The sequence below is a fragment of the Oncorhynchus kisutch genome, linkage group LG1, assembly GCF_002021735.2.
Source record: "Oncorhynchus kisutch isolate 150728-3 linkage group LG1, Okis_V2, whole genome shotgun sequence".
Classification (NCBI taxonomy): domain Eukaryota; kingdom Metazoa; phylum Chordata; class Actinopteri; order Salmoniformes; family Salmonidae; genus Oncorhynchus; species Oncorhynchus kisutch.
Window position 1 is genome coordinate 67137676 of NC_034174.2, and position 26357 is coordinate 67164032.

Below are 26357 nucleotides of genomic sequence, written 5' to 3' on the forward strand. Positions count from 1 at the left end.
GAGTGTTGGAAAGAGTTTTTAGAATTCAGAGGAATTGTCATTTGCAATGGATGTAAAAACAGACTTTGATGAAAATAAAACATGTCTCCTTGCCTATGTAACAGACATATTTGGGAAACTGAACTGAATCATGATACAGATGAGTGACCAAATCAGCTAAATCAGTTTGTGATCCTGGCTCAGTTGACATATCGGTAAGTGAAAAGGAACAGCTGATCGAGCTGTAATGTGACCGTATGTTGCAGACAACGCATTCACGGGTCACTATTGAGGAGTTTTGGTTCCTGATAAAAAGGAATACAGTGTTGTCTCCCTCCGAGCATTAGAACTCATAGTACGCCCATTCAGTTCTCTCGTCTGCATTAAAAATAAATATCAATCCAGGTTGGATGTGACAGGAGAGATGAGGTGCGCACTGTGGACCACTTGACTTTAAGAAGCTCAGACGCGGCATGTTTCAAGTACACCCATATATTAGTGGTGGTGAGATAATTGATCTTATGTCAGACACATTTGTAATTGACTCTCATAGCCCCACATTAAAAGTACACGATGGCGAGTTGAGAATATAAATCAGAAATACTGTTAAAATGTTTTGCAATTGCCTGCCATAGCCCTAATTAAAAAAGTCAACATTGACTGTTAACCACATGGTTGGGGTCATGGGAATGATCAGATATCAAAATGGGGTCGTGTGCCAAAAGCATTTGGAAAACCCTGCTTTAGTGTCTTATCACAGATTATTTTAAAGAAGTTCCCAATTTGCAAGAAAAAAGGATCCAACCACACAAACCACCAACTTCCGTAACTACTTCTCCATACATTCTAGAGAAATAGCACGTTTGAGCAACTGGAGATGCTTTTGACAAACATTTCTCCTGCAACTTTAAGTAAGCATATCCGGTCCATTTCAACACACACAATACAATGTATAGCACATATCTACGCTATTATCGATTTTTTTATCGTCATTTTTAACTTTATGTCAATGATCAAAAAATGTGTAAAGTGATTGCAGATGTTGTAGCTTAGACCCGATTTTGATATAATCTTTGGTGTTTGAGTTGTGCCTGCCATTGGTTGAGACACCATGCTCTTCAACACAGTGGGGACGTTCTAAAATGGGAATACATTTTAAATGTCAACTTTCAAAATGGTAGCACAAACATGGTTGGAGGTCCACACATCAGAATGTTGACTTGAAAGGCGAATATCAGTTTTACATTATACTGTTAGTCTTCCATAGGAAACCTATTGAAATAAAACAAATAATAGAACAGACATTTATGTTCACATTCGACGGTGGGTGGACCAGCGGCCATCTTTGTCGTAGTGATTGGAAGTAAACGTTTCAATTCAAACGTCAATGATGTACCAGCTAAATTGCACCGGTTTGAAGGGATATGTCCATTCTGTTTCTAGGATTGAAATCACACACACCTTGTATTCAAGAGCAGGCCGTCTCTCAAACGATTGCAGGCACAACAAAAACCTCAGATGATATCAAATAGGGTCAAAGCTTCAACATATTCGGAAATGATAATTTTTTGGGATATAATTTTTTTGTATACTTAACATTTTCAAGAAAATATAAAATAGTTTGTAAGCGTTTAAATAATATCAAACTCAACAGTTTATCTTCTCCAGTGACGAAGACATGGATGTAGGTAGGGTGGGGTATGCAAAATGGGTCAACTTTGAACAATCTTCTCACTTTCTGACCACTTGTACCATGGGCAAATACGCATGGAAGGTTTAGTTCAAAATCAAAAGGAGTGCGGTCAAAAAGTGATTGAAATCAAATGGAACGAGCCAGAGGGTCAGAGAGTGATTAGAATGTATTGGGGTTGAAACAGGGGCCTCTTACTTGCTGCTCTTGTTGTCTGATGGGACCGGAGACGTTGCGCTGAGCTTGCATCATCTGCTGCTGGATTTGTAAACGCTGGTACGCCTAGAAACACACACACAGAGAGAGAGAGAGAGAGAGAGAGAGGAGAGAGAGAGAGAGAGAGAGAGGAGAGAGAGAGAGAGAGAGAGAGAAAGAAAAAGAGATGGAAGAGAGAAAGAGGCGCAAGGTGAGAAAGGGAGACAAAGAAATAGAGGAAGGGTCATCACCTTATCCAAAAGACTGTGGGGTACCCCTGAGGGTGTCCATAAAAAATACAATAAGAATAGCTCATCCTGTCTGGATCAGTTAGTACGTACCCTGTTTCTAATGCAGACCGGCCCATCCTGTCTGGTTCAGTTAGTACGCACCCTGTTTCTAATGCAGACCGGCCCATCCTGTCTGGATCAGTTAGTACGTACCCTGTTTCTAATGCAGACCGGCCCATCCTGTCTGGTTCAGTTAGTAGCACCCTGTTTCTAATGCAGACCGGCCCATCCTGTCTGGATCAGTTAGTACGCACCCTGTTTCTAATGCAGACCAGCCCATCATGTCTGGTTCAGTTAGTACAAACCCTGTTTCTAATGCAGACCGGCCCATCCTGTCTGGTTCTGTTAGTACGAACCCTGTTTCTAATGCAGACCGGCCCATCCTGTCTGGTTCTGTTCGTATGAACCCTGTTTCTAATGCAGACCGGCCCATCCTGTCTGGTTCTGTTCGTACGAACCTTGTTTCTAATGCAGTCAGGGGCCTTTGGCTTTCACTCACCATTTGCAGTTGCTGAAGTTGGTACAACAGGGTCATTTGTTGAGGGTTTATTGGTGAGGTTAAAAGTGCAGGGTTCAGACCAATGTTTTTTGCAGCAAACTGCAAGAGCTGTGCTTGAACCTGGAGGTGAGGACAAGGAGACAGATCGAGGAGATGAGATGTCAGAACACCTCAAAATATCTTCAAACAGAGTAAAGGAGTCCTGAGGAGAGCCTGGGGCTGTGGGAGAGAAAACGAGGTGGTGTGTGTACGGAGAGAAACTTGGCTGAGGTATAGTGTATGTACCTGAGGGGTGAGAAACTGAGGCACTTGAGCGCGTAGACTAGGCTGGGAGGAGCCGAGAGGCGGCACTGACGGCTGAGGAGGCGGCTGCTGCATGGCCCGGGATAGTGCTGCTCCACTACTGCCCAACATTCCACTCTGCATCTACACACACGAGAGAGGAAATGACTAAATGTCAATAAGAGTTGACATGGCAATCACTCAATCCCTACACACAGCCGATTAATAGGATGTCCTCACAATACACAACTCTGGTATTTGCTCACAGTCTCAGAGAAACCACAAATAAAGACACTACTGTAGTGATCAGCTTATTTCTCCACCACTTTCCAAATCATCCAGGGTCAATTTGAAAGAAAATTGTTGAAAACCTAAGGTCTACCTTATCGAACCACTTACCAATACTGGAGAAACTGGCACATTTGGAGTGCATTCAGTTGGATTAAATGGTGATCGTGATTAAATGATAGTACTCTTTAAATGCCTCCCGCAATATGCCAATAAAAGGAAAAATGGGACACAGGTCAGGTAAAGAGAATTTTGTTCAGTGTCAGGCAAGAAGTTGTTCAATTCAATACTGTTATGACAGAGTTACAGTGCTTTGTTGGGCTTTCAAGGACTCTTATTTTCTATTCAATATCAATGGGCTCTCCATGCAAGGTTACCGACACTTGAGACAGAGTGGTGGCAAAGCTGAATGGAATTCTCAACTACATCCGCACTGTTCTCGAGGCCCCTATATTCTCCAGCTCCTGGCAATGGGTTCGTTCGTGTGTGAGTGAGTTAGTGAGTGAGATTGTCATGTAAGCATAATGTGTATGTGTGGGTGCTACTGTATACTTATCTACAGTAAAAGTGTTTGTGGGTGTGTGTACACCTAAACTCAGCAAAAAAATAAACTTCCCTTTTTCAGGACCCTGACTTTCAAAGATAGTTATTTGGATTTTTACAAACTTCACAGATCTTCATTGTAAAGGGTTTAAAACACTGTTTCCATGCTTGTTCAATGAACCATAAATAATTAATGAACATGCACCATACGGTAAAATGAAAAAAGGTTTGTTGAAAATAAACTTTTTTGCTAAATGTATTTGTGTGTATGTATGCGTCACAGACGGGATCTGAACCAACGTCTTAACAGTAAATCGCAGGAAGGGCTACCTCATTACGAGACTTTGATCCTGACTCCTTGTCCTCTACAGGTGCAGAGCATGCCTTTCACCCCCCTTACCTGTCTGTTGTTTAAGTTCTGCATGTTGAGCCCCGGGGAGCCCAGGGCCAGCCCAGGCTGCAGGTTGTTAACCAGGGGGAGCTTCAGGCTGACGGGAGAAGGCAGAAACGGTGAGGGGAGGGCGTCATCTGACAGACCACCGTCCTGGAACCAGGGAGGAGGGGAGACGAGATCAGTCAGTCAGTCAGTCAGTAAATCGTTTCAGTTAATCACTTTTTTTGTATGGCACGTTTTACAAAGGATGTAAACTTCTCATAATCCCAACCCCGGTAATAAGAAAAGGTGGGACTGAAAACCTCAAACAAGACCTCTATTTTCACCATTCCATTTCATTGGCAGGTGTGTGTGTGGTTTAATCCTTCGTCAACAGACATGTCTTTCACTAGCTGTCTTTCTATCGTATGGACAGAACTTCTGTTGATTCCTGATACAATGCTAGTGGCATTCATATAGTACCTTGTCTAGGAATGGGCTGCGGTCCGAGGAGGGGTCTTTGGAGAGGGCCTGAGGACGGCAACCCAACGGCTTGTTCATCCCGTTGTTGTAGTCCGACATGCCCATGCCCCGCTTGTCCAGTTCAGTCTTCTTCTCCAACAAAGCACCTTGGGAGAGAGAAAGATCAGATAAGTATGGAATACGCAAGGCACTGTATATAGTCAGACACACACATATATATATATATATATATATATATACATATATATATACATATATACATACATATATATATACATACATATATATATACATACATATATATATACATTACACATATATATATATATATATATATATATATATATATATATATATATATATATATATATATATATATATATATATATATATATATATATATATATAGATATATAGTCACACACACACATATATAGTCAGACACACACACACATACAGTGCCTTGCGAAAGTATTCGGCCCCCTTGAACTTTGCGACGTTTTGCCACATTTCAGGCTTCAAACATAAAGATATAAAACTGTATTTTTTTGTGAAGAATCAACAACAAGTGGGACACAATCATGAAGTGGAATGACATTTATTGGATATTTCAAACTTTTTTAACAAATCAAAAACGGAAAAATTGGGCGTGCAAAATTATTCTGCCCCTTTACTTTCAGTGCAGCAAACCCTCTCAAGAAGTTCAGTGAGGATCTCTGAATGATCCAATGTTGACCTAAATGACTAATGATGATAAATACAATCCACCTGTGTGTAATCAAGTCTCCATATAAATGCACCTGCACTGTGATAGTCTCAGAGGTCCGTTAAAAGAGCAGAGAGCATCATGAAGAACAAGGAACACACCAGGCAGGTCCGAGATACTGTTGTGAAGAAGTTTAATGCCGGATTTGGATACAAAAAGATTTCCCAAGCTTTAAACATCCCAAGGAGCACTGTGCAAGCGATAATATTGAAAGGGAAGGAGTATCAGACCACTGCAAATCTACCAAGACCTGGCCGTCCCTCTAAACTTTCAGCTCATACAAGGAGAAGACTGATCAGAGATGCAGCCAAGAGGCCCATGATCACTCTGGATGAACTGCAGAGATCTACAGCTGAGGTGGGAGACTCTGTCCATAGGACAACAATCAGTCGTATATTTCACAAATCTGGCATTTATGGAAGAGTGGCAAGAAGAAAGCCATTTCTTAAGATATCCATAAAAAGGAGTTGTTTAAAGTTTGCCACAAGCCACCTGGGAGACACACCAAACATGTGGAAGAAGGTGCTCTGGTCAGATGAAACCAAAATGGAAGTTTTTGGCAACAATGCAAAACCACTGTCAAACATGGTGGTGGCAGCATCATGGTTTGGGCCTGCTTTTCTTCAGCAGGGACAGGGAAGATGGTTAAAATTGATGGGAAGATGGATGGAGCCAAATACAGGACCATTCTGGAAGAAAACCTGATGGAGTCTGCAAAAGACCTGAGACTGGGATGGAGATTTGTCTTCCAACAAGACAATGATCCAAAACATAAAGCAAAATCTACAATGGAATGGTTCAAAAATAAACATATCCAGGTGTTAGAATGGCCAAGTCAAAGTCCAGACCTGAATCCAATCGAGAATCTGAGGAAAGAACTGAAAACTGCTATTCACAAATGCTCTCCATCCAACCTCACTGAGCTCGAGCTGTTTTGCAAGGAGGAATGGGAAAAAATTTCAGTCTCTCAATGTGCAAAACTGATACAGACATACCCCAAGCGACTTAAAGCTGTAATCGCAGCAAAAGGTGGCGCTACAAAGTATTAACTTAAGGGGGCTGAATAATTTTGCACGCCCAATTTTTCAGTTTTTGATTTGTTCGAAAAGTTTTAAATATCCAATAAATGTCGTTCCACTTCATGATTGTGTCCCACTTGTTGATTCTTCACAAAAAAATACAGTTTTATATCTTTATGTTTGAAGCCTGAAATGTGGCAAAAGGTCGCAAAGTTCAAGGGGGCCGAATACTTTCGCAAGGCACTGTATATAGTCAGACACACACACACATATATAGTCAGACACACACACATTACATATATAGTCAGACACACACACACATATATAGTCAGAGACACAGACAAGAGTCAGAGACACAGACACACACAGTCAGACACACAGTCAGACACACACACACACAGTCAGACACACACACACACAGTCAGACACACCACACACACACAGTCAGACACACACACACACACAGTCAGACACACACACAGTCAGACACACACACACACACAGTCAGACACACACACACACACAGTCACACACACAATCAGACACACACACACAGTCAGACACACACACACAGACACAGTCAGACACACACAACACACACAGTCAGACACACACAACACAGTCAGACACACACAGTCAGACACACACACACACACACAGTCAGACACACACACAGTCAGACACACACACAGTCAGACACACACACAGTCAGACACACACACAGTCAGACACACACAGACACACACAGTCAGACACACACAGTCAGACACACACACAGTCAGACACACACACACACACAGTCAGACACACACACAGTCAGACACACACACACACACAGTCAACACACACAGTCAGACACACACACAGTCAGACACACACACAGTCAGACACACACACACAGTCAGACACACACACACAGTCAGACACACACACACAGTCAGACACACACACACAGTCAGACACACACACACAGTCAGACACACACAGCCACACACAGTCAGACACACACACAGTCAGACACACACACACCAGTCAGACAACACACACACAGTCAGACACACACACACACAGTCAGACACACACACACACACACAGTCAGACACACACACACAGTCAGACACACACACACACACACACAGTCAGACACACACACAGTCAGACACACACACAGTCAGACACACACACAGTCAGACACACAACACACAGTCAGACACACACACAGTCAGACACACACACAACAGTCAGACACAACACAGTCAGACACACTCACACAGTCAGACACACACACACACACACACAGTCAGACACACACACACACACAGTCAGACACACACACACACAGTCAGACACACACACACACAGTCAGACACACACACACACAGTCAGACACACACACACACACAGTCAGACACACAGTCAGACACACACAGTCAGACACACACACACACAGTCAGACACACACACACACAGTCAGACACACACACACAGTCAGACACACACACACAGTCAGACACACACACACACAGTCAGACAACACACACAGTCAGACACACACACACAGTCAGACACACCACACACAGTCAGACACACACAGTCGACACCACACACACACGTCAGACACACACACACACACAGTCAGACACAACACACACAGTCAGACACACACACACACAGTCAGACACACACACACACACACACACACAGTCAGGACAGTCAGACACACACACAGTCAGACACACACACAGTCAGACACACACACAGTCAGACAAACACACAGTCAGACACAGTCAGACACACACACACACACACAGTCAGACACCACACACACAACACACACACAGTCAGACACACACACACACACACCCCACACAGTCAGACAGTCAGACACACACACAGTCAGACACACACACAGTCAGACACACACACAGTCAGACCACAGTCAGACACACACACAGTCAGACACACACACACAGTCAGACAACACACACACACAACAGTCAGGACACACACACACACAACACAAGTCAGACACACACACACACCAGTCAGACAACACACACACACACGTCAGACACACACACACACACAGTCAGACACACACACACACACACAGTCAGGACACACACCCACACTCACAAGTCAGACAACCACACACACACAGTCATGTACACACACACAACCACACACACAGGTCAGACACACAACACACACAGTCAGACACACACACACAGTCAGTCAGACACACCACACCGTCCAGGACACACACACACACCAGTCAGACCACACAATCAGACACCAGTTCAGACACAACACAGTCAGACCACACACACACAGTCAGACCCACATTCAGACACACAGTCAGACACACAGTTCAGACACACACACACACACAGTCAGGACACACACACACACACAGTCAGACACACACACAACAGTCAGACCACAACACACCACAAGTCAGGACACACCACACACAGTCAGACACACACACACAGTCAGACACACACCACACTAGTCAGACAACACCACCCACCACAGGTCAGACACAACACACAGGTCAGCACACACACACACACAGTCAGACACACTCACACACCAGTCAGAACCAACACACCACCACAGTCAGACACACACACACACAGTCAGACACCACACACACACACAGTCAGACACACCACACACACAGTCAGACACACACACACACACACACAGTCGACACACACACACAGTCAGACACACACACACAGTCAGACACACAAACACAGTCAGCACACACACACACAGTCAGACACACATCACACACAGTCAGACACACACACACACACGTCAGACACCACACACACAGTCAGACACACCCACACACAGTCAGACACACACAACACACAGTCAGACACACAGCACATCACAACACACACACAGTCAGACACACACACACACAGTCAGACACACAACCACACACAGTCAGACACACACACACACAGTCAGACACACACACACACAGTCAGACCACACACACACAGTCAGACACACACACACACAGTCAGACACACCACACACAGTCAGACACACACACACACAGTCAGACACACACACACACAGTCAGACACACCACACAACAGTCAGACACACACACACACAGTCAGACACACAACACACACAGTCAGACACACACACACACACAGTCAGACACACACACACACACAGTCAGACACACCACACTACACACAGTCAGACACACACACACACACAGTCAGACACCACACACAGCTCAGACACACACACACACACAGTCAGACACACACACACACGTCAGACACACACACCCACCATCAGCACACACACAGTCAGACACCCCACCACACAGTCAGACACCACACACACACAGTCAGACACACACACACACACAGTCAGACACACACAGTCAGACACACACAGTCAGACACACAGATCAGACACACAGTCAGACACACACACACAGTCAGACACACACACACAGTCAGACACCACACACACAGTCAGACCACACACACACACAGTCAGACACACACACACCACAAGTCAGACACACACCACACACAGTCAGACACACACAGTCAGACACCACACAGTCAGACACACACACACAGTTCAGGACACACACACACAGTCAGACACACACACACAGTCAGACACACACACACACAGTCAGACATCACACACACAGTCAGGACACACACACACAGTCAGACACACACACACAGTCAGACACACACACACAGTCAGACACACACCACAGTCAGAGATACAGAGGGGAAAACCTACTCATGGCCTGGTCCAGGTTCATGTTGTTGCTCTTCAGAGCCTCCTCAGCAGGATCCCTCTAAACACAATGACAACATGAGACACCAAATCAGTGACAACCTCAACTATACAACACACTGACTTCATGGTTGATACAGTTGAAGTCGGAAGTTTACATACCAAATACTAATTGAGTGTAGCATTGCCTTTAACCTGGGTCAAACGTTTTGGGTAGCCTTCCACAAGCTTCCCACAATAAGTTGGGTGAATTTTGGCCCATTCTTCCTGACAGAGCTGGTGTAACAGTCAGGTTTGTAGGCCTCCTTGCTCGCACACGCTTTTTCAGTTCTGCCCTGTGCTTTGTGATGGCCATTCCTATACCTTGACTTTGTTGTCCTTAAGCCATTTTGCCACAACTTTGGAAGTATGCTTGGGGTCATTGTCCATTTGGAAGACCCATTTGTGACCACTAACTTCCTGACTGATGTCTTGAGATGTTGCTTCAATATATCCATGTCATTTTCCTTCCTCATGAAGTCATCTATTTTATGAAGTGCACCAGTTCCTCCTGCAGCAAAGCACCCCCACAACATGATGCTGCCACCCCCGCGCTTCACAATTGGGATGGTGTCTTCAGCTTGCAAACCTCCCCCTTTTTCTCCAAACATAACAATGGTCATTATGGCCAAACAGTTCTATTTTTGTTTCATCAGACCAGAGGACATTTCTCCAAAAAGTACAATCTTTGTCCCCATGTGCAGTTGCAAACCGTAGTCTGGCTTTTTTATGGCGGTTTTGGAGCAGTGGTTTCTTCCTTGCTGAGTGGCCTTTCAGGTTATGCCGATACAGGACTGGTTTTACTGTGGATATAGATACTTTTGTACCAGTTTCCTCCAGCATCTTCACAAGGTCCTTTGCTGTTGTTCTGGGATTGATTTGCACTTTTCGTACCAATGTATGGTCATCTCTAGGAGACAGAACGCGTCTCCTTCCTGAGCGGTATGATAGCTGCATACTCTCACGGTGTTTATACTTGCATACTATTGTTTGTACAGATGAACGTGGTACCTTCAGGCGTTTGGAAATTGCTCCCAAGAATGAACCAGACTTTTTTTCTGAGGTCTTGGCCGATTTCCCATGATGTCAAGCAAAGAGGCACTGAGTTTGAAGGTAGGCCTAAATCCACAGGTACACCTCCAAATGATGCCAATTAGCATATCAGAAGCTTCTAAAGCCATGACATAATTTTCTGGAATTTTCCAAGTTGTTTAAAGGCACAGTCAACTTAGTATATGTAAACTTTGACTGACTGGAAAGTGAATTATATGAAATAACCTGTCTGTAAACAATTGTTGGAAAAATGACTTGTGTCATGTACAAACTAGATGTCCTAACCGACTTGACAGAACTCTAGTTTGTTAACGGCAGGAGGCGGCAGGGTAGCCTAGTGGTTAGAGCGTTGGACTAGTAACCGGAAGGTTGCAACCTGACAAGGCACAAAGCTGTCGTTCTGCCCCTGAACAGGCAGTTAACCCACTGTTCCTAGGCCGTCATTGAAAATAAGAATTTGTTCTTGACTGACTTGCCTAGTTAAATAAAGGTTAAATAAATAAATAAAAAACAATACAGTGGTTGAAAAACGTGTTTTACTGACTCCAACCTAAGTGTATGTAAACCTCCGACTTCAACTGTACATGCATTTAAATACATGGATTCTGAAACAATTTCAAATACTGTGCTTGACTGAACTTGCCTGGCTTAATGGGCAAAATAATCACAAAACTATAACCCCCCCTCCAGGAGGCTGGAGAAAAAGTAATTGAAATATATAAAATAGTAGGAAACCAGGTCTGATTCTGACATTGCAAAATGTATCACATTCATACCGGGAAACCCATGTCAGTGAGCTGCTTGATGAGACGGTTCATGATCCAGGCTTCGTCTGGCTGGTTGCCCATCTTGCCCTTGGGCGGGCCCTTCTTGGGTGGCTGGCCCCACGAGTTACAGGAGGAGTTGTTCTCCTGGGAGGCGGGGCTGTTCCACACGTCTCCGGCATCAGCATCCCATTGGCCAGAAGACATGCCCATCTCCTCCTCCCTCCCGCCTCCCCAACCGTCTTGCATAGATTTGAGGGCTGGAAGAGGAGCAGTGCAGGGTAAATGTGAATGTTGTAGAGTTAAATACTAATTCAAAATGATTTAGTAAGTGCCTTCTTGTAATATAGCTAGTTCACTGAAATCTGACTGCAGTGCCAAACAATAGTCTCAAACTAACCTCAGTATCTGTGTTTCTGCTGAACCAATATACTGCAGTCTGGAGTAGCACGTTGACAAGCAAGAATTTAACTGTACCATGTGCATGGGACCAATACACTTTGATTTGAGTTTTGACTGCTTGCAAAGATCAAGGGCAACCCCTTTGCGCGCAATTGGCAATGCAACCACTTGGTGCCAGTATTGTCACACACGTCCCTTCATTTCTTGCTTGCCTTCTTGTATAACAATTATTTAAAAAGCACAAACAAGAACTGCCAAATTGATCAAAGCATGCAACCAGGGAAACCTCTAGTGACAATGTGAAGACATCTAGAAAAGCAAATGTTTAACAGAAACTTTCAGATGCATACAAACACAATAGGGTATTATTTTTGTTGTTGTTTACTGATAAGATGAGTGTTGACCATGTTCGTACACCAACGGCATGTGGTCCTAACCTGGCTTGCAGGGTCCGTTGTTTCCCCTCCTGTAGGGTCCATTGGGCTCGTGCCCCCCATCGCCCCAGCCTCCAGGAACACCAGGGGGTTTGCCCCAGGCAGAGGTGCCGTTGTCCACTGCAGGAGAGGGGCCAGCGGGCTCCCCCCACGCCGGCTCTGGCTTGGGCTGCTGGACACTGGGCAGCTCCCCCCAGCCTGGGAGAGGACATATTTATAATGTATGCTTTAAAGTTGTGTGTGCAACACAATTGCAAGTATATTCACTTACAAGACCAGCAAACAGTGATCTGACATATTGTTAGCAATTGCAGTCTGGCAGTCTAGTTTTACTGCCAACTAACTGGTTCCATTACTGATGAAAATGGAACCATAAAACTACTGAGGAACAGTGTGTGCTAGCTTCCATTCATTCACTTGCTCTACACCCCGTTTTACTCTCAATCCTCAGGCTTTTCCTCATAAAACAGTGAGCCAAGTTGTTACATGTTAATCAGAGGCAGTATTGTTATGTACCAAATGGCACCCTATTCTTTATATAGTGCACTACTTTTGACCAAGGCCCATAGGGCTCTGGCCAAAAGTAGTGCACTATATAGGGAATAGGATGCCTTTTTGGACGTAAGCATCGGTTGACACAGTGCCATGATTGCTGCTCTATATAGTCAGAGGGCTTTTAGGCTCTGACAGAAAAGTCTGGCCAGGAGAGAGAGAGGGAGGCAGAGAAGGGGAGGGGAGAGAGAGAGGGAGGCAGAGAAGGGGAGGGGAGAGAGAGAGGGAGGCAGAGAAGGGGAGGGGAGAGAGAGAGGGAGGCAGAGAAGGGGAGGGGAGAGAGAGAGGAAGGCAGAGAAGGGGAGGGGAGAGAGAGAGGAAGGCAGAGAAGGGGAGGGAGACGGAGAGAGAGAGGGAGAGAGAGAGGAAGGCAGGCAGGAGAATGGGGAGGGGAGAGAGAGAGGACGGTAGAGAAGGGCGAGGGAGAAGGGGAGGGGCGAGGGGAGGAGAGAGAGGAAGGCAGAGAGGGGGAGGGAAGAGAGAGGAAGGCCAGAGAGGGGGAGGGAAGAGAGAGGACGGCCAGAGAGGGGGAGGGAAAAGAGAGGAAGGCCAGAGAAGGGGAGGGGAGAGAGGAGGAAGGGCAGAGAAGGGGAGGGGAGAGAGGAGAGGACAGGAGAGAGGAGGAGCAGAGGGGGAAGGAAGAGAGAGGAAGGCAGAGAGGGGGAGGGAAAGAGAGGAGGAAGGCAGACGGGGGGATGGGAAGAGAGAGGAAGGCGAGAGGGGGAGGGAAGAGAGGAAGGCAGAGAGGAAGGCAGAGAAGAAGGCAGAGAAGGTGAGGGAGAGAGGAAAGCAGAGAAGGTGCGGGAAGAGAGGAAGGCAGAGAAGGTGAGGGAGAGAGGAAGGCAGAGAGAAGGTAAGGGAGAGAGGAAGGCAGAGAAGGTGAGGGAGGAGAGAGGAAAGCAGAGAAGGTGAGGAGAGAGGAAGAGCAGAGAAGGTGAGGGAGAGAGGAAGGCAGAGAGGTGAGGGAGAGAGGAAGGCAGAGAAGGTGAGGGAGAGAGGAAGGCAGAGAAGGTGAGGGAGAGAGGAAGGCAGAGAAGGTGAGGGAGAGAGGAAGGCAGAGAAGGTGAGGAGAGAGGAAGAGAGAAGGCAGAGAGGGAGGGAGAGAGGAAGGCAGAGAAGGTGAGGGAGAGAGGAAGGCCAGAAGAATGGTGAGGGAGAGAGGAAGGCAGAGAAGGTGAGGGAGAGGAGGAAGGCAGAGCAGCAGAGAAGGTGAGGAGAGAGAGGAGGAAGGCAGAGAAGGTGAGGGAGAGAGAGGAAGGCAGAGAAGGTGAGGGAGAGAGAGGAAGGCAGAGAAGGTGAGGGAGGAGAGAGGAAGGCAGCAGGAAAGGGGAGGGAGGGAGAGAGAGGAAGGCGAGAGAGGAAGCGAGAGGGGGCGGAAGAGAGAGAAGGCAGAGAGGGGAGGGAAAGAGAGAGGAAGGCAGAGAGAGGGGGAGGGAACGAGAGAGGAAGGCCAGAGAGGAAGGCAGAGAAGAAGGCACGAGCAGAAGGCAGAGAAGGTGAGGAGCGAGGAAGGGCAGAGAAGGTGAGGGAGAGAGGAAGGCAGGCAGAAGGTGGGGAGAGAGGTAGGCAGAGAAGGTGAGGAGAGAGGAACTGCTAGAGGAAGGTGAGGGACGGAGAGGAAGGCAGAGAAGGTGTATGGGAGGAAGAGGAAGGCAGAGAAGGTGAGGGAGAGAGGAAGGCAGAGAAGGTGAGGGACGAGAGGAAGGCAGAGAAGGTGAGGGAGAGAGGAAGGCAGAGAAGGTGAGGGAGAGAGGAAGGCAGAGAAGGTGAGGGAGAGAGGAAGGCAGAGAAGGTGAGGGAGAGAGGAAGGCAGCAGAGAACGTGAGGGAGAGAGGAAGGCCAGAGAAGGTGAGGGAGAGAGGAAGGCAGAGAAGGTGAGGGAGAGAGGAAGGCAGAGAAGGTGAGGGAGAGAGGAAGGCAGAGAAGGTGAGGGAGAGAGGAAGGCAGAGAAGGTGAGGGAGAGAGGAAGGCAGAGAAGGTGAGGGAGAGAGGAAGGCAGAGAAGGGGAGGGAGAGAGGAAGGCAGAGAAGGGGAGGGAGAGAGGAAGGCAGAGAAGGGGAGGGAGAGAGGAAGGCAGAGAAGGGGAGGGAGAGAGGGAGAGAGGAAGGCAGAGAAGGGGAGGGAGAGAGGAAGGCAGAGAAGGGGAGGAGAGAGGAAGGCAGAGAAGGGGAGGGAGAGAGGAAGGCAGAGAAGGGGAGGGAGAGAGGAGGAGGACGGCAGCCATGACTGTTTAATACCTGGCCCAGTTCCCAGACCCTCTTGTCCGAGCTGGCTGAGTCCACTGAGGAGGACTGTAAGCAGGCAGTCTAGAGCAGTGTGTGCCAAGCCTGGCTGATCAGTCTCTGGTTACAGGGGTTGTACATAGAGTAACAGCAGGGGGCACTGGTCTCACTCATCCATAACCTTTTAGCAAGAACAGTGCCTTCCTGCCACAGTCAGCTTTCACTGAAGCTTTTGTCTTTGCAGTGGGGTGCCTTGAAAAGCCCTGGCATTGTGCATGTTCAATAATGCTGAGCGATTAGTGCTTTTTGAGGTCGTTTCGGTTTCGATTAAACACATTTTCAATTCTAATAATTGTACATTAAATGCACTACGCATTATGTGGGTTAAATGCTGTAACACACAATAAAACAATAAATAAAAGTCCCATGATGGTAGTGACTGTCCATTACTGCTTATCACCTATTAACCTTCATTCACATTACTCAAATATCTCACTAGTTGTGTGTTTTATTTGATGACTATTTAATTCCAAGTCATTATCTCATCTCTATTAGAGCTGATGCCTGTATTGTCTGACAAAAAATCACTATTTTGTAGATCTTCAAAGTGAATAAGGCACGACTGCTGAATACCAACTATCAACCATTTAGATCATGTATTTTCAGTTAGAGAACTGCTATGCAACTTGCTCTCTATCACTCTTGAACACACATTCTTCTGTCTCTTATGTAGCAGGTGTAAAAGAAACAGACCGGAGTAGGCACCCAATGGATTATGATCACTGTAGGTAATTACCAAACTCCCTCCCACATCGCACAGCTCGGGCTTCGTCTGTTCCATATCTAAAGAAACAGCTCACAGAAAACCCCCAAACAAAATGGAATTTAAAATCATTGAACCATGTCGCTCAATTAGTTGCTTAAAAACGATTAATAAAACATTTCGGTTAATAGCACTGCACTAATATTCAATGACAAAATATATACTTGAACGTTGGATATATCCTTAGACATACGACATAAATCAGTCTTTCCAGTATAGGTGAATCACAGGGCGAATACCACAATACATTACAGCGGTGCAGAATAACCAGTTTAACAGACATTTCAGACAGTGAATGGGGTCGGTTTCTTACCTGGGTTGGCCATAGGTGGTCTGCCCTGGGGTCCTCCGCCCTGGTGCGGGGCGATGGTGTTGGGGGATCCATTGTTGTTGCCGTGGGGCTGGCTGTGTGGCGGGGGCTGTCCGTGGTGCAGGTGGTGGTGGTTCATGTGGTGGTGATTGTTGTTGCTAGGGGGGACGGAGGAGTGGTTGTTGTGGCTGTTGACGGTCAAGCCTCCGCTACTCTTGCTGGTCGGCAGCTGGGTGGGGTTGCTCCCTTGGTTACCGTTACCTCCAGTGGGGTTGTTGCGGTCCCACATATTCACGGTCTTGTTGTAGGCGCTGGGGTCTCCCCAGGTGGACGTGCCGTCATCGATCTCCATCTTGCGGCGGATGGAGGGAGGAGAGGGTTCCTCCCAGCCAGTGGGCTCCATCGCTGGGTCGGGTTTGGCTCCGGAGCTCCCCGGGCCCCAGCCGGGGTTGGAACTCTGCCTTACAGATGCAGGGCCGCCCCAGGACCCCATGCTGCCTCCTCCTGGTCCACCTCCTCCACTATTGCAGTTGGGGCTTTCCTGGGGCTTGGAGCCCCATCCTGGTGCAGGGCCGCTGGGGCTTTCCTGGGGCTTGGAGCCCCATCCTGGTGCTGGGCCGCTGGGGCTTTCCTGGGGCTTGGAGCCCCATCCTGGTGCTGGGCCGCTGGGGCTTTCCTGGGGCTTGGAGCCCCATCCTGGTGCTGGGCCGCTGGGGCTTTCCTGGGGCTTGGAGCCCCATCCTGGTGCTGGGCCGCTGGGGCTTTCCTGGGGCTTGGAGCCCCATCCTGGTGCTGGGCCGCTGGGGCTTTCCTGGGGCTTGGAGCCCCATCCTGGTGCTGGGCCGCTGGGGCTTTCCTGGGGCTTGGAGCCCCATCCTGGTGCTGGGCCGTTGGGATGCTGGTTCTGGGTCTCCCCCCAGCCACCAACAGCAGGGGCAGGCTTCGACCCCCAGCCGCCGCCATTTCCTCCACCCCCTCTGGGGCTGTCCTTCCACCCTCCTCCTCGTCCATTTCCTCCTTCTCCTTCCCACATGTGGCTGGAGGACCCATTCTTCTTCACCTCGGCCGGTTCTCTCCACTCTCCGCCGTTGGAGCCGTTGGATCCATTGCTGCCACTTCCGTGGCCGGAGCCCCAGCCGTGGGAGGAGGACTTGGGCCCCTCTCCCCAGCTCTGGGTTTGGTTCTGCTGGGTCTTGGCTGGCCCGTCGTCCCAGGTAGGGGAGGACTTCTCCTCAGGGACACCCCAGGATTGACCTCCACTCTTTGGGCCATTGTTTGTGGTATTGGGGCCTTGGGCCATGGGGTCCCCCCAGCCACTGACGGAACCGTTGGGGGCCTTGTTGACAGGCTGCTCCCCCCAGCTTGAGGGTGGAGGGCCTCCCCAGCCTGAAGGGCCCTCACTCTTGCCTCCGGGGCCCCCTGAGCCTGGCCTCTGAGATGGTCCCAGGCTGGGGTTGGCTCCCCCGTTCCGGGGGTCCGGTGGGGATCCAGAAGAGGGGCTGTTGGAGCCCCTCCATGTGTCCCCTCCACCGCCTCCCCTCATCTCGCTGGTCTTCCTATCGTTGGCGGCACGCTGCTCCTCCATCTCCCAGGAGGTGTGCTGGCGGACTGGCGTCTGGCCCCAGCCTGTGTTGCAGAGCACACGGGGGTCCAGGTCCTGCCGAGGCAGGGGAGGGGGACCTCCGTCCTCGCTGCCAGTCTGATCCCTGCGATGGATGTGCCCCTCGCTGCCACCGCTCCCGCTACCCTCACTAGCCGGGGCCGGGGTTGGCTGGCCCCAGGAGCTCACCTGCTGGTCCTGGGCTGGGCCATCTGAGGAATCCCAGCCTCCTTTGACCTCTCCTCCACCGCTGGAGTGCTTCCCCCAGTCTCCTCCCCAGCCTCCTTCTCCACTGCCACTCCCGCCTCCTCCGCTGCCAGAGTGGCCCCAGCCGGACATGCCTCCGGAGGGTGCTGAGTCCCAGCCTGAGTTCTTGGAGGAGGAGTTAGCGGATGTCTTGGTGTCTTCGTTGCCCCAGACGGAGCTCCCTGCGTCTCCGTTGAGCTGGGAGGACTCAGTAGGGGACTGGCCTCCCCAGCCGGGCAGCCCGTGGATGGGGCTGAGGGGCTGCTTAGTGTGGTGGCTGTTTTGTCCGTCAGTGTTAAGGTTGGGGTGTTCCATGCTGCTGAAAGACACATTCTTATTGGAGGACGGGGCATCAGGGCTCATCATGCCTCCCCAGGTGCTGCTGCTGTTGTTCTCGTCCCCTCCCAGGCTCCCATTGCCCAGGATACCGTTGGGTGGTAGTGAGGCGGGGTTCGGGCCACCTCCAGCCCCCTCTTGCCCCAGCACGGGCCAGGCCGAGGGGTTGGCGTTGGGGTTCAGGTTCAGGCTAAAGCTGGGCTGGGAGTTCCAGCTGGGTGCTCCTCCACTCCGACTCAGGTTGGGCCCAAGGCCGTCCGGTTTGGCGGCTCCCTCAGTGGGGCCCATGGGGATGGGTCCTGGTCCGGAGCCCCAGCCCCTGCTGCCGATGGCTCCAACTCCCTGGCCACCGCTAGGCTGCATCATGCTAGCTACGTTAGCGACGTTAGCTTTGAGAGAGGAGGGGTAGTGGGCCTGCTGGCTAGTAACCCCCGCGGCCATGCTCATGTTGCTGCTGGTCTCTGGGTTCGTACAGTCAGCGGCTGTGGCACATTCTGGAGGATTCGCTGGTCGGCTGACGCTGCTGCGACTGATGGAGGGCCAGGCCTCGGTGTCGCTCCCGTCGATGATCACTTGATCCCAGCTACTACTGGTGGTGCTGCTGCTGCGGTCGGTGGCTGGTGGTAAGGCTCCCCAGTGGGGATTCTCATGCTGGGCACCAGGACCACTCTGGAAGGGCTGGTCTGGAGGAGAAAAAGAGAGAAAGATTTATTTAACCAGGAGAAAACATTTAACAGAGAGAACACCATGTAATAAACTCCCTCAGCTCCTGGAGGAAGTCATTGTACTGTATCTCCTTGGTTGGTTAAATTGTTACCATCCGACTTGGCAGCAGTGAGAGGAGAGCAATGGTCACGCTCTCCTGGTCTGTTCTCCAGTCATATGCCTGCCATAATCAGAATGTACAGCAGACCATGCCCCATATCCTATTAGCTATGGCATATCCATATATTCCTGCTTTGGTGCAGTCAGATGTGGAGTGACTGGGTGAGAGATAGGAGCCCTCCCTCTCCTACTTTCACTCCCACTAGCCCTCCTTCCTTCCTCTATGTGAGTGGGTGAAATGGAACCCTCCCTCCCACCTGCTCTCTCCCTCTCCCTCCTTCCCTCCCTACTCTCTCCCCCTGAACTGAGAGGCCCATTAGTCTCCCCTAGCTGTGGCCGTGAAGGGAAGCCCAAGTGGAAAGCTGCTCATTTATTGAAATGAAACCAAGATGGCTCCTCATCTATCACTCCCTATGCTCCAGCAGGTCCCCACAAAGCATTACCAGGTCTGGGCTGCTAGACACAGCTACACTCCGACACTGTCGAGACTGCAGAGTACGCACATTAAAACTCTGCAGTCTTCAATTCTATATTTCTTTTCTTCACACACACTGAAAAAACTAAGAAAATAAATCATAAAACAGCATAATAACCAGAACACAAAAAAATGCTCCTATTAATACATGTCCTCACACCAGAAGAGGGAGAAAAACAAGATATACACTACCGTTCAAAAGTTTGGGTCACTTAGAAATGTCCTTGTTTTTGAAAGCAAATTTTTTGTTTCTCGTCAGTCTATTCTTGTTCTGAGAAATGAAGGCTATTCCATGTGAGAAATTGCCAAGAAATCTTGTACAACACTGTGTACTACTCCCTTCACAGAACAGCGCAAAATGCCTCTAACAGGAATAGAAAGAGGAGTCGGAGGCCCCGGTGCACAACTGAGTAAGAGGACAAGTACATTAGAGTGACTAGTTTGAGAAACAGACGCCTCACAAGTCCTCAACTGGCTGCTTCATTAAATAGTACCCGCAAAACACCTTTCTCAACGTCAACCGTGAAGAGGCGACTCCGCAATGCTGGCCTTCTAAAGCAGAGCTGCAAAGAAAAAGCTATATCTCAGACTGGCCAATAAAAAGAAAAGATTAAGATGAGCTTAATAACAAACACTGGACAAAGGAACTCTATTTAGAATGCCAGCATCCCGGAGTCACCTCTTCACTGTTGACATTGAGACTGGTGAGTGGAATAGCCTTCATTTCTCAGAACAAGAGTAGACTGATGAGTTTCAGAAGAAAATTCTTTGTGGCCATTTTGAGCCTGTAATCGAACCCACAAATGCTGATGCTGCAGATACTCAACTCATCTAAAGGCCAGTTTTATTGCTTCTTTAAATCAGAACAGTTTTCAGGTGTGCAAACATTGCAAAAAGGGTTTTCTAATGATCAATTAGCCTTTTAAAATGATAAACTTGGATTCGCTAACACAACGTGCCATTGGAACACAGGAGTGATGGTTGTTGATAAACGTAGATATTCCATAAAAATCGTTCAAAAAATCTGACGTTTCCAGCTACAATAGCCGTTTACAACATTAACGTTTACACTGTATTTCTGATCAATTTGATGTTATTTTAAAATTGACAATTTTTTGTTGCTTTTCTTTCAAAAACAAGGACATTTCTAAGTGAACCCAAACTTTTGAACGGTAGTGTAAGTCGAGCCCACACTGTGCAACATAGCCTCAGCCTACAGACACACAATACTCTCACTAATACCGATGAGCGGAACCAGTCCCGCTAACAACTAATAATAGGCTCATTTCGTGCAGTGAGGCCACAATGAATCAATGAGAGGCAGCTAATCAATGGCCTTATTAATGCTGCTGGAGAGGAGGAGGTGGTATTGATCCACCAACCACCATGCAAAGCAAACCACTAAACTGGTCTTATCTACAGAGAGGACCTAAGAACACTGCTGTTCCCACTCGCCTTCATTACTTGAGAGCAGGGTCGGGGGCCAATTTTCAATTCAATCGAGTAAATTCAGACTGCCTAGAAATGAGACTGACCTCAATCCTGCTTATGTTATGAAACTGCACATTGTTTAAGGCTGTACTTACTATAATCTATTTGTTTTTGTAATTCACAAATCCAATAAGCTCATCAATTGTCATATCAAAAAGAAAGGTATCCCATTGCTAGCTATATTATCTATGACACAAAAGCATTCTCAATGTCAAAGTTGTCTTATACGTTTTCTAAATGTCTAGGCTCCGGCTTTCCTTTGACGCATCACAGAATGTTTTATTAATATGCGTGTGTGAAACAGTTGGGTAGGCCGTATTTGGTCATCGCCTCGTTTCAAATAGAGATTCTTACCATCTATTAGCTCGCTATTGGAGTCCATTGGATTCTATCAGATCGTTCCGTGATTTGCATAATTGCCTGGAGTTTATCCATCACAGATAAAGCTATGGTCAACACAATCCTGTCAAATAGTGGGGGGACTAGCTTCCGTTTGAGACACACTGACTGACAGATATGTGGTTAGGCTTAAGATACTGCGAAAACACGCCTCTGAGTCCCTCCAAATGCAATTTTCCCCTCAACATACTTATCTCCTCTTCTCAGACTGCCTTATCACAAAGAGTCGTCAGTGTGTGTGTGTGTGTGTGTGTGTGTGTGTGTAGAAAGGCACATACACACACACTGTAGGCTATATAGCTCTACGCATGCACACACACAACCTGCAATCAGCTCTACACTTCCTAGAAAGTGTAACCACAGAGGTACCACAAAATTCCCATCTCAAATCCTAACTTCCAACAATGTTGCAAAAGATTTCCCATTAAAAGTTTCTCCTACTACATTTTTGGTGAGAGAAAAAAAACAAGTGAGCAGGCTGTTCGGTTCCATCTCTCCCCCTCTCAAAACTGCACAAATAGAAAACATCTGGGGCATCTAGGGTCAAGCTGAGCTGCCCGTCCAAGACGCATCATCCCACAATGCACAGTGACAGACCAGCGTGCATTAGGCTGAGTGATCCTTATGTAAGCACATCATGGATCCTTATGCAAGTACCCTATATGCTCTGTTCAAAAGTAGTGCACTATAAAAAGGGAATAGGGTGCCATTTGGGACAACTTTTCTATAGAGTTGTTCACTTAGGAACACATATCGCCATACCACATTGATCATAACTCTCCACTGTTACTCACCGGGACTATTTAATACATCTTAAACCCACAACAGAACCACAACCACCATCCCTTCCTCATTGCCTTCGAGAAACAAATGCATCAAAGTCAGTACACATAACAGCTAATGTCAGTGGCCAGCGCCCACAACAACCAAAGAGGTTTTGCATGATTTGCATATTTTAGGAGTCGTTCCAACAGAGAGCCCTGTGTGGGTGTGGGAGAGAGTCAGTGTCTTTGGCAGGCTTTTGCTTTGGTAGGTTTGGCACCGTTTAGCTAACCGCTAACCTAACATAGAAAAGCTAATTGTGGGTGTTGCCGTCAGCAAAACAATGTCAATCCATATACCTGCAAGGCTGCTAGGTTTTTGTTTATATGTGAGAGGAAGGAGAGAGAGCGAGAGGACGACAGCACCAGCGGTTCTGACGCAGACTAGCGCCCCCCCCTCTCTGGGTCTCTTCAAGCCCGCCGAGCAGCAAGGAACGCCATTTTATCAGGCAGATCTGAAACTCAGCCAAGAGCTCAGAGGCTGCTGCCTGCAGCAAGAACGTCTCGCTCTGCCCTCTGCTTTTTCCCTTTCATTTAGTCGCTTCCCCGCTCGCTCCCACGCACACATTTTCTCTGAAGGGGCATAAAAATAGGTTGCATGATAAATCCATCATATACTACACAGAAAAGCGTGCAGCTCAGCCCTATTTTTCCCCATCACGGACAACTCTACGAGCGAAACAAAATAAAAACCCTGGAGTAGAGCGAGAGAGAGAGATAAAAGAGCTGACGGCAGCTGTAAAGAAGGGGGTCAGGGGGTAGAGCGGAAAAATACCTGAAGAGAGGCAGTGCTGCTGCAACACCATGCTGTGAGGCGCTACGCAGACCGGGGAGACGCAGCAGCCATCGCCATCCTCCGCCATTCAATATGTCTGCTACTGCTCGCTGCAAAGCGCCGCAACTGCTTACTTGACATGATGCCAAGAAATTGAGGCTGGCTGCGTAGTGTGTGCGTGTGAGTCACTGTGTGTTTGTGTGCGTGTGTGTCACGTCTCTTAGGTCTACTCAACCTTGCCCACTCGCTTTTCCTTACAACTCTGTACGACCTTATTTCTGGTAGGCATTCCAAGAGATTAGTGAGAAGTCTTCCTGCTTCGGGGGAAAAAAGTGTGTGCGTGTGAGAAATGGGGGACAATAACAAAACAAGGAAAAAAGGGGGACAGTTCTATTCAGTCTCTGCTGCTTCCATTCTGGTCCCAATTAGGAGGGCAGTGGGTACGATTGTGTACGCTGAATGAATAGCGGCGTCAGAAATCAAAACAAAGGGGCTTCTATTCTTTGGCTCTGCTGCAGCTCCCTGGCACCAAAGATGCAGTGCGGTGAGAGCACGCACACACTACATCTGCATCAACGAACACACTTCACATACCAGCTCAGCTTCCTATCGTAGAGCACTAGTCTACTACTCGGAATAAGACAAGGCGGCAGTGATGCTAGTAGCCCTGCCCGGGGAAACAACTACCGAGAGATCAGGCTGCTGCTGATAATGAGGATGCGGCTAGCAGGCAGCTCACATGGGGAACGCGGGCAGGTAGCCAGAGGTTAGACACCGCCTTTCTCTCCCTATGAAAGCCAGGGTGACAGGGAGAGGGGGAGGGGTTGACAGTGGCAAAGGAAGAGAGAGCGAGAGCAGAGAGAGAGTGTGTATGAAGAGAAAGAAAGACACGGTGCACCAAAAAGGATAAAGTGCCTGTGGCCAACATCATGAGCAATAGCGTAGCCTTGGAGCTAGCTGTGAAATGCAGCACAGAGCCATACGAATGGGGCCGAACCGGACGCCATTATTCTCCCATTCATTCAACACCGCCAATCCACCACATTATCTCCAGCCAAACCTCACGGTGACGCACCACAAGCAGTAAACGCACCATTTAATCCCCTTTGTCCTCAAAATAGACCCTCTTTCCCCTTTCAGGAACTTCTGAGTTCCGGTCTCCGGGATCAAAAGATTCTGGTTAGTTTTCCAGAAATGGAGAGTCAGAGAGAAAAGGAGTGAGAGTGGGTACAGGAGGGTTTAAAACCAGAGAGGAGAGGTAGTTTCCTCTTGGTTCCCTGGCAGAGTCTGGGCTAATGAGGCCACTAGGGGCTGGAGGGGAGAGCGAGCGAGCGAGCGAGAGAGAGAGAGGGGAGAGCGAGCGAGCGAGCGAGAGAGAGGGGAGAGCGAGCGAGCGAGAGAGAGAGGGGAGAGCGAGCGAGCGAGAGAGAGAGGGGAGAGCGAGCGAGCGAGAGAGAGAGGGGAGAGCGAGCGAGCGAGAGAGAGAGGGGAGAGCGAGCGAGCGAGAGAGAGAGGGGAGAGCGAGCGAGCGAGAGAGAGAGGGGAGAGCGAGCGAGCGAGAGAGAGAGGGGAGAGCGAGCGAGCGAGAGAGAGAGGGGAGAGCGAGCGAGAGAGAGAGAGAGCGAGAGAGAGAGAGAGAGGGGAGAGCGAGCGAGAGAGAGAGGGGAGAGCGAGCGAGCGAGCGAGAGAGAGAGAGAGAGAGAGCGAGCTAGCATTCTCTCTAGCCTCGTCTGGCTCGAGAACAGCATGTGCTTCAGCCAACTCCATTGACTAGTGCAGTCATTGTCATGCATATACCTCTGAACATTGTTCACTTACGTGGCCCTGACAACAATGATCAAAGGAATCGCCTTACAGCTAAACCACATCAGGTAGTGATCACTGATGGGAATACCTGGCTGAACAGTCATCAATGGCACTTGTTATGGATTGGTCTTTATCCGCAGACAAAACAATAGTGTCTGGAACTGGAATCAAAAGAACAAATATGCCACCTCATCCAGGCGTTTGAAGACAAAGCCAAGGGGCCAAATGAGAAGGGCGGCAGGGCCAATGCGTGTTAACAACATCTAGCTAACAGTATGCCTTCTGGCCACATACTATGTCACCCGGGGGCTTAGGAGACAGAGAGCCATGAATGAACCAGCTGTTGTAGACCACTGAGTGCTTTTCCCACAGCACGGCTTGCATCTCAGACCCCCACTGTAGCACCTGCTATGCTACTAGAGGAAGGCCAGACAGGCTAGGCTGCAGCACTCACTGAGTTGTAATAACATCAGCTGTTGTATTGGAGAGAGTGGTGTGGAGGTTGGGTTGTGTCTCAAGACATTGTGGTGTGGAGGTTGGGTTGTGTCTCAAGACATTGTGGTGTGGAGGTTGGGTTGTGTCTCAAGACATTGTGGTGTGGAGGTTGGGTTGTGTCTAAAGACATTGTGGTGTGGAGGTTGGGTTGTGTCTAAAGACATTGTCTCCTGACCCCTCCTATCTCAGCCTCCAGTATTTATGCTGCAGTAGTTTATGTGTCGGGGGGCTGGGGTCAGTTTGTTATATCTGGAGTACTTCTCCTGTCCTATTCGGTGTCCTGT

At 48.5% G+C, this 26357-nt stretch overlaps 1 protein-coding gene across 4 annotated transcripts in view; it reads right to left on the reverse strand.

Moving 5' to 3' along the window:
* The window catches only part of LOC109867394 (trinucleotide repeat-containing gene 6C protein), a 76901-nt gene that overhangs the window by 19411 nt on the left and 31133 nt on the right, over positions 1-26357 (reverse strand). For 2 of the 4 annotated variants that reach the window (XM_031830991.1, XM_031831003.1), the window contains exons 5-13: positions 16808-19669; positions 12901-13095; positions 12074-12321; positions 10209-10266; positions 4623-4768; positions 4167-4310; positions 2939-3079; positions 2654-2773; positions 1868-1951 (exon numbers count right to left, since the gene is read on the reverse strand). In XM_031830991.1, coding sequence (XP_031686851.1) covers positions 1868-1951; positions 2654-2773; positions 2939-3079; positions 4167-4310; positions 4623-4768; positions 10209-10266; positions 12074-12321; positions 12901-13095; positions 16808-19669 — 3998 coding nt within the window. Of the gene's footprint in view, positions 1-1867; positions 1952-2653; positions 2774-2938; positions 3080-4166; positions 4311-4622; positions 4769-10208; positions 10267-12073; positions 12322-12900; positions 13096-16807; positions 19670-23772; positions 25153-26357 lie in introns of those variants that run through there. The other 2 variants (XM_031830995.1, XM_031831011.1) reach the window with 2 other exon arrangements.